Source organism: Phalaenopsis equestris, unplaced genomic scaffold (assembly GCF_001263595.1).
Source record: "Phalaenopsis equestris unplaced genomic scaffold, ASM126359v1 Scaffold000428, whole genome shotgun sequence".
NCBI classification, from domain to species: domain Eukaryota; kingdom Viridiplantae; phylum Streptophyta; class Magnoliopsida; order Asparagales; family Orchidaceae; genus Phalaenopsis; species Phalaenopsis equestris.
This window is the reverse complement of record NW_018164869.1, coordinates 742828-752303: the sequence shown is the minus strand read 5'-3', so window position 1 is coordinate 752303 and position 9476 is coordinate 742828. Positions and strand designations below refer to the sequence as shown.

The window sequence follows — 9476 nt, the reverse complement described above, 5'->3', positions numbered from 1 at the left end:
TTAGAATTTGACATTTACAAAATATATTAATGTAAATATATTATTTAAAAAACATACATTAGCATCATTAATTTATTATTTACCTTGAAGTTGTTTAAGTATGTGCTTAGTGTTTAATCAATTCAATAATTAAAAACTACTCGATATTATTTGTGTATTAATGAATAAATCTAGTTTCTATTAACAGAACATTATAAATTATAATTTGTAGAAATTTATCAAATAAATTAGATACAAATACAAAATGTTAAAGGATTTTTAAACCATTCATTAATAACTAATGTAATTGAGATAAATAAAATTAATTGATCTAATTTATTTTGATTATATTTTAAATAAAATAATTAAAAATTGATAAAATTTTAATTAGATACAAATACATATGTTAATTGAAATATTATTGTAAAGCAACCAAAATATTTTAATACATATCTACCAACCCAAACTTTGATGATGATGATGATGATGATGATGATGATGATGATGATGTATTTTAAAAGAATACAAAGGCCAACCCAATAATTAAAATTGAAGCTACAATCATTGAGACAATGATACAAAGGACACCATAACTTAGCATATATTCTTCAGTGTAGTTCTAATACATTATGAAAATTTGCCATCTAATTTAAGTTATTAAAGTATCCCATAAATGGGTTAAATGATAATAAAAATTAAGATAACAACATCTACTGAGTAATTGAATCTAGCAGAAGCTGCAAAATTAGTACCCAAGCTTAGAGATGTTTCTCATGTTGGCAGATTAGTTCTCTTTTCCTCCAATAATTTGAGTTCCTCATGCCAGGCTCCAATTTTCGACAGTTTTTCGATCTGCTCCGGCTTCATGTTTAGCTGGTCTCCTTTTAGTTGGCCTTCTGCCAATCGAATCTGCAACGAATGATACTTGGTTTAGAGCACAAATAGAACGGAAATACATCGATTCTGTATGAGATGCGCATTTGCTGCTGACTGATGCAATTGAGGAATTAGTCACAAAGCAACGCCGCCAGTTATAGACTCCATTTGGGGCAGCTATCCGCTGCGGCCGTGCACTGTTTGGAAACTGCATTTGAGCAGCTTATCTGAAAACGCAGTTAATTTTTTATACTAAACGCGGAACACGGGTTGAACGCCGTTGTTCGCGTTTCCAGATAAGCAGCTTATCTGGAAATTGCATTTGTATAGCTTGTGCTGCTGGATAACTGCTGGATAAGCACAAACTGCCCCAAACGCATCCATAATCTACATAGGAAAGTGAGCCTCTACTTGGTTCATTGATATTTTCTATGTAAATTTATGGTTTCTAAGAGTTTTTTTATTTGTTGATATCTTCGTAAATGACAATAAATTCAATTATTAGGACAAATGGCTAACCTATATTAGCTAATGATAAGTATAAATGATGAAAAAAGATCATACAAAAATATTAGGCAAAGTAGAAATGACTAGGAAAAAAAGATTGAAGTCATTATTAATCATGTAAAATAATATTAATTTTTTTTTATTTATTGAGTGAAATAACACTAACTCAAACTCAACATTACATTGCGTTGCTATTGAATAAAAAAATTATTCTGGTAACTATGAATCAAATGAATACTTACTAATTTGAAGTATTTAAAGAGTATAAGGTTTCTTAAAAAGAAAATAACTCAATTACTCCAATTGAAGGACCAAAATATCCCAGCTTTAAAAGAGTATTTCCATGGTGGAAACTCTCATTGGCATAATTAGTAAACAAGAAGAGAAGACTAGCAAAAACTATATTCTATAAGGAAACAGTATAAACAAAGTAAAATCCAACTAAATGGGGACCACCACACAAAAAAGATTATAAATTAAATTATCAAAGATGAAATAATTTATTAAAAAAAAGAAATTTTCCTAACACTAATTAAAGAACAAACTTCATAAAATAGGAAACATATTTGATAAATTGGGAGCAACCAAAATTTTGAAGAAAAAATAAGAACTGACTATCACCACTCTAATTTATTAACCATTCAGTCTTTCAAGTGCTTCAGTTTTGTCAAGATTTTTTAAAAACAGATTTCTGTCAATACAATGTTTGCAAAGACAGAAATCAACAAAACATAAAAAATGAAATCATTTCTAATAAAAGTTGCAATGAAGATTGTGTGGCTTCTTATTATGAGGTATCAAGAGCTATATTCTATATAATATGAATGTTATTAAAATGTCCAAGCATTAACTATATCTGTTTAATTTTAAAACAAATTTCTGAAGTGCAAGTAAATAATAAAACTCATTTTCATAACAAATAATTAAAAGCCATTCGGTTTAACAGCTACTAGAATGAGTGTATGAACAAATCTTTTGAATGTAAATACATGAATACATTCCGAAATCAATCAAATAAGGCAAAAGAATGAATCCAGGTCATTCAACCATGGATCATCAAGTAGGAAAAGCACATCTAAAGTTAAATGTGCAATGAAAAAGGCTAAATTATCATGGAATAATGGAACTACCTATACATTAGCATAATTGAAATGGAATGAGCCGAGTGAAGTATGCTGTCTCATTTGATAGTGCAGCCAATAGTATATGATTTTATTTCATTCAAATGTTCATATATGCTTTTCTCTGATGCTTAAAATACCATCGCAGATGAATATATATCAGGAGAAAGCTGTCTGTACTCTATTGTCATATAGATACTCTATTATTGTCTATATGTTTTTAGTAGTAGTAGATCTAGTGACAGAAATGTAAGTATGGGAGATCAAATTATTAAAAAGCGTTAACGCTTTAGATATCTTGGGTCTATTGTTCGAAGTGATGGTGACACTGATGGGAATGTTATTAGTAGAATTCAAGTTGGTTGTTTGAAGTGGGGAAATACTTCAGGCCTGTTGTGTGATAGAAAAGTACCGCTTAGACGGGAAGGAAAATTTTATAAAATAGTAGTGAGACCTGCAATGCTTTATGGCGTCGAATGCTGGCCTTTAAAAAAGAAGCATAAATCCAAGTTAAGTGTTGCCAAGATGAGAATGATTTGGATGAGTGGCTTTACACTTAGAGACAAAATGCGAAATGAATATATCCGTGATAGGTTTGGTGCAGCTCCAGTAACGAACAAAATTAGAGTCTGCTTAGATGGTTTGGTAACATTAAACGTCGACCATCTAACGATCTGATTAGAATAGTAGAAGTTTTAGATTCGACTTATGTTAAGAAAGGTAGAGGTAGACCTAGGAAGACTAGGGCATATTGTATAAAATTGATCATAATTTATTAGAATTAAATGAAAATATGGCACTAAATAGGACGCAATGGAGAAAAAGAATTGACGCAATGGAGAAAAAGAATCATGTAGCCGACCACACTTAGTGGGATAAATGTTTTGTCGTTGTTGTTGTAGTATTATAGTCGAAGATGTGTTCGTACAATAGAACTGGCATTTTGTTTGGTAGTATGATAGATTGCTAAACTACTTCAGGTGATACCATAGTTTAGTTCGAGTCCAAAAGATAAGGATGTTAATGCAAGGCAGTACAAGATGATCATGAGTATCAACATGGGTCATGTCAACTCACAGCTGATTAAATTATCGCATGTCAAGTTCAAAAACATGGCTACAGTGACAAAACATCTCGCATACTTATTCAACGAAATAAATTAAGCAGCAAGCTCTTGAATTTTATAGCCAAAAGAATAAATTTGTTCTGTAAGCTTTCCTTAAATAGATTGATTTTTAGCACACTTTCACCCCATACTTAGAAAAATATCACAAACGATTAGCCCAAAAATAAACTAAGGCACAGTGCATTGAAGTGGAAAATAACATTTCCTTGTGATGAAATTTTATAGAACATCCTTGTATTTGATTGTTGGCATCACTGTTATTTAAGATAATTGACATTCCTCTACAATGAACCTAAAATAAAATTATCCTTATATAAGTTCATAAAAATATTTTAATCGTTTTTCTTCACGTAATAAAATCTCTCATAATAGAAATAATATTATGTGAATAATAAAAACCTTACAACTATGTCCTAATAAACATTTTGTTATTTTGACCCCCAATTAATGAACTAAGGTAAAAGGACACTTTTGTAATGTGGTACCGCTCACCTACCACATCTCACCTACCGTTCACCTACCGCTCACCTACCGCTCACCTACCTCCCACCTACTACTCTCTTGCTTCTATAAATAGAGAGGGTGTGAGGCCTAGGAGAGCAAAGGGAAGAGATCTTAAGCTACCACAAAAGAGGAGAGAATAGCTAGAGAGCTAGAGAGGAGGACAGCATCTTGAGGCCTTATATCAAGGTGTCGCTTGAGAGGGAGGTCATAGAAGGAAGATGAGGGCTCATCTCTATGTATAAGTTATGTATTCTCCGTTTCTTTTGTCTTAGTGAACTATTTGATTGATTCCTTTCCGTGGACGTAGATCCAGTTGGATCGAACCACGTAAACGATCTGAGTTTGTTTGTGTTCTTTGATTTTATTTTTTATGTCAGGAAGTACATATCTCACAACACATTTTAGAAAAACAGCGATTAACCTATCAACCAAACAGCGATTAACCTATCAACCAAAACAAGGATTACATCATAACTCATTCCATGAACTAAAATGTTAGGCATATATTACGCCAGTGCCTAGCCTAAGGGCAATTTAGTCTTTTGTACACTCAAGGGCAATTTAGTTGTTTATTTTTATTATTCTTGAGTATAAATAGGCTTATTATGTTTAGATTTAGGCTTATACAAGAAATTTTTTTGGTGAGTCGTAGGTTTAGAGTTGTGAGAGATTTTTTGCCTCTCAAATTGTAGAAATAGGAAAAGATTGTCTACCTCTAGTATTGTAAGTGTTTTTCTTTGTATTTGTGTTATTTTAGATTATTAAAGAAGAAAATTGGTTTTGCCCTAATTTTTGTGAAAAAGTGTGTCAATTTTAAAGTTGAATTGTATCAAACTGCTATCAGAGCTCAAGATTCTAGAAATTGGATTGACAAAAGAAGAGAGGATCAATCGACTCAACGAAAGCTAAAGCAAATCACGGCTTACTAGGCGACGCATATAGAGTGATTGATCGATTGATCCAGCATGCCCTAGTGCATGAATAATGAGTCTAGGACGTTGTAGTCAAGATCATCAATACAGATCTGAAACTCCCATTTTTCTCTTCCTCCCACACCATCTATGTGATACAGTAGCTATCGGAGCTAGCTGAGAAGGCAAGAACTGGGAAGCACTGTACATAGACCTGAAACTCCATCTTTCACCTCCTCCTACGCCGTCTTCGTGTACAATCGCGATCAGAGCTAGCTGGAAAGGCTCTGACACGAAGAATCCTAGCTTACCGAGACCCAAAACTCTATCTTTCGCGTGCTCCCGCTCTAAGGATGCAATACAATCGCGATCAGAGCTAGCTGGGAGGGCAGCTACTGGGAAGTGGCGCACAAAGACATAAAACTCCATCTCCTCAATCGTGTGATACAGACACAGTTAGAGCTTGCTAGGAAAGCAACAACGGGATCGTATAGGGCCATTACCAAAGCTTTGTGATAAAATTGTGGTTCGAGTTATCTGGGAAACAAAAGGAATTAAAGGGTAGTGGGGCAGACTGCGATGAGATTGGGCGTGCCCTAATAGTGACCTAGAAGTCAGCGACCAGATTTGGGATTGAGGGGTCCTAGTGACAAAAAATAATGGCGGCCAAGAAAATAGACGATTTGTAAAAGAAGTTGAAGGAAGAAGTGCGGCAACTTAAATCCGGATAGAGGAAAAGTTACCTCTATTGACAACCGATTCGAGAGCTTGAAGGAGATGTTGAAAAAGTTTATTGAAATGCAATCCAAGACCCCGCCAACGGATCAATTTGCAAACCCTTCCAAAGAGTTGACGAGAGATTCATTGCCTAAATTGAAAAAGAAAGAGACCGGGCATCAAAAATATGAGGAAAGCATTCACCATCAAGAACCTCTTCCCAGAGCTCCAATGGTGGGTGGATAAGAGATTTCTGATGGAGGCAGGTGGACACAAATATTGATAAAGGGTTATGTAAGGGGTATGGAAGAGCCCGAAGTACAAAGAAGAAAATCTAGGAGGGGTTAATGGCTATGATCAAAAAGTGGAGTTTTACCCTCGATACACGGAAGAAAATAGCAAAATACAAGAAAGTTGGAGTGGTGATGCTAAGGTTACAAAGTTGAAGATGCTGATCTTTGAGAGGGAATACACACATGAGCGGGTATATTAGGTGGAGCAATACTTCACTATAAACATGCTGGAAGGGGAGAAGAAATTCATGGCGGCGACATTATGTTTAGAGAGGAAAGCCCTAACCTAATTTTAATGAAGGGAGGCTAGATACCCGATCTATTCATGGGAGGAATTTAAAGATTGTTTGTTAGAACGTTTTTGAGTCATTCGAGAAATAGACATACTCGAGCAACTCAATGTCTTAACTCAGAAGGGGACTCTCATGAAATATAGGGAGAGATTCAAGCTATTATCGAAACAGCTGAGGTGAATTTCTGAAGCAGGATTGGAGAAGAATTTCATGAAGAGCCTAAAGCCCAATATATGGGCAACACTCCCATTATTGAGACAGCGAGGATTGAGGGAGATGATGGAGCTAGCCCAGATGGTAGAGGACAAGAACCAGACGGAGAAGGCCCGCACGAGCAGCAACAAAAATGGAGCTTCGTGCCAAGCTGCTACAATCATGACGATACTAAAAGCTCAAACAGTGGAAGTGCAAAGGGAGGTTGCACGGGACGAGAATAATCGGCCGTAGCTGGGAGCGGCACTCAAATGCTTTACAGAAATAGAGATTCAGGAGCAGTAAACCAAGGGATTATGATTCCAGTATGATGAAAAGTTTAACCCAAGACACAATTGCAAGAATAAAAAATTACAAGTTCTCATAGTGCATGGCGAGGAGATGGGGGATAAAAAAAATAGAGAAAGCTGTGGTGGAAGAGAAATTGTCTCACTTTTTCCCACCTTGAGGATCATGTGTCTTTCAGGTGAGCGAATAGTGCATATACCGAGCGTACGTGTGAACCGTGGTATTGGGGTGGTATGACACCCTAGTACCACTAATCTGCACCTATATCATCTGGGGGGATACGTTGGGGTATTATCACTTAAGTGACTTCCCTAAGAGCAAATTGGTTTTTTATATTCCTAAGGGCAAAATTAGTCTTTATTATTATTGTTGTTGGATATTACTAGGCTTATTATGTTTAGGGTTAAGTTTGTGCATGAAATTATTGTGGCGAGTCTTGGGTTTAGAGTTTGAAAGATATTCCTACCTCTTGAATCACATGAATTGAGAGAGATCGTCTATTTCTCGAATTGTCGGTGTTTATTTTTGAATTCAAGATATTTTAGATTTTTAAAGAAGAAAATTTGCTTTGCCCTAATTTCTATGAAAAAAAGTGCCAATTTTGACATCGGATCAGATTAGCATATGCCTTCTCGCCCCACAAAAAAAATGATAATCATTGCAACTAGCCTCAATAAAATAGCAAAGTACGACTGTAAATTAAAAATTAAAATCCGCACATCTATCCTTAATAGATAGCATAGCATGATCCAACAAACATTATTTGTGAACAAACAAAAAGAATTCAAAAAGAATACAAATTGCAGTAAAGTAAATATTTTGAAAAAATAAAATGAGCCAACCTGAATTACACTATGTGTGAGCAACTGATATGATGATTTCAGAAATTGTTCTTTTGCAAAGTTGAGATAATATCTCACATTTGTTAAGAAATCAAAACACAAACATAAAATATAATGTATATTACAATTATGAATAAAATAACTGCATGATCATGACTCATTTTGCCAAAAAAAGTTAGAACCATTTGGATTTCATGTTTGCAAGCTGAAATGAGGATAAATATACTTTCACTCAATAGTTGAGTAATACCACAAATATAAACTAAATCTAGAAATAAATTAAGAGAACATAAAAAAGAAAATAAAGTTCATCATCTTATAGAGACGTTTTCGATTAAAATGATTGTCCGTATTTGCTTCAATTACAGCCATTCAAAATAATTGGCATTCCACTATAGGAAAAAATGGACCATAAATAAAAGCATCTTCAAAACTGGCGAAGTATGCTCTCATCATCTCTTCTCTCTTGATATTAATATAAGAGGATCTTTCTCTAAACAAAAAAAACAAAAAAAAAGAAATGCTAGAATTTCTTAAATCCAAAAAGTTCATCTCCACCTTAACTTCAACAAACGAAAAGGTGATTCGAATAAAACTGAAAGTAAAATTACAAATATTCCAATTCAGCATAAAAGAAAGAATAATTGTCAACCTATCAACCTAATTGCATTTTAGATCATAAACAATGGATACAACTCGAGCTTTCAAAGTTTCAACAAACTCACATATAAGGAATATGCTTGACAGTTCAAAAAAAAAAAAGATCATTAGCCCAAAACACAAAAGCAACTTATATTAATAGGAATATAGAATTAAAGCACGCACAAACTGAAGATAACATACTAAAATATGAAAAGAAAAAACAAACACATTGAAGTGTAGCCAAAGGGCGGTGAAGGCTGGTTATGTGGATCAGGATGTAAAGCAGGGGTGGCAACAGCAAAGATAGAGTGTTGGGCGGCAGATTTGGATGCATAACAGCGAACTGTGGGGCTGGAAGGTGGGCTGGAGGCGGCCGTGGAAGGGTTGTAGTTGTGGAGGTAGTGTCGGCTGTTTTATTTTAATTTCGTTGGTTTGAAAAAGTGAATGATTTTGTGATTTTGAAAATAATTTAAATATAAATATAGCAATTTTTTTTTAATGGTTCTCGTCATGGCTCTCTGTCAATGCTGATTATTCCAGACTCATAGACCAAACGGGTCTCACATTTAAGTAGTTTAGATGATTGAATACAATACTACGGGTAATACACTTATCCCGAAGAATAAATAATAAATATATCACTTGTAATAGTATCATTTGTAATAGGGATTCAATCATCTAGACTAAGGAATTTGTGACATTCATATTGGTCTGCGAAATATTTTTTAAAAAAAAGGCCAACAAGTTCCCCTACCTATCATAAAAAAAATAGATAGGGTTTATTTTATCTGGGTTACTGGTTCCCTATAGAGACAAGCCCCTATAGTTAATTACATCTTAAATGATCGAAATCACTTAAGAAAACTCTCGATTAAGATCAGGTGGTTTTGCTTTCAAGATTTCAAAGTTTAGGTTTTCACAATTGGACATGGGAAAATCAAATGGGAATGACTCAAAATAGGAACAATTATTTAAGGAATTCAAAGGGAAGAAAAGTAGGGGACATCACAAATCCAAGAGAAACCCCAGAGATGTCCCAACTATCCTATTGTTCGGCTTTATGTCTTTGAAGAAATAATTATTTGATGTTTCAATCCTGCAAATTATTTAAGACTTAGGACTTATGTTTGCACAACGTCAGACTGTGCAAATAGCCTAAAAGAC

At 34.3% G+C, this 9476-nt stretch overlaps 1 protein-coding gene across 2 annotated transcripts in view; it reads right to left on the bottom strand.

The window, feature by feature from the left end:
• Positions 1–555: 555 nt before the first annotated feature.
• Positions 556–9476, bottom strand: part of LOC110027470 (partner of Y14 and mago) — a 32533-nt gene continuing 23612 nt past the window's right edge. For both annotated transcript variants that reach the window (XM_020728913.1, XM_020728914.1), the window contains exon 4: positions 556–888. In XM_020728913.1, coding sequence (XP_020584572.1) covers positions 751–888 — 138 coding nt within the window. In that variant the 3' untranslated portion in view covers positions 556–750. The remainder of the gene's footprint in view (positions 889–9476) is intronic.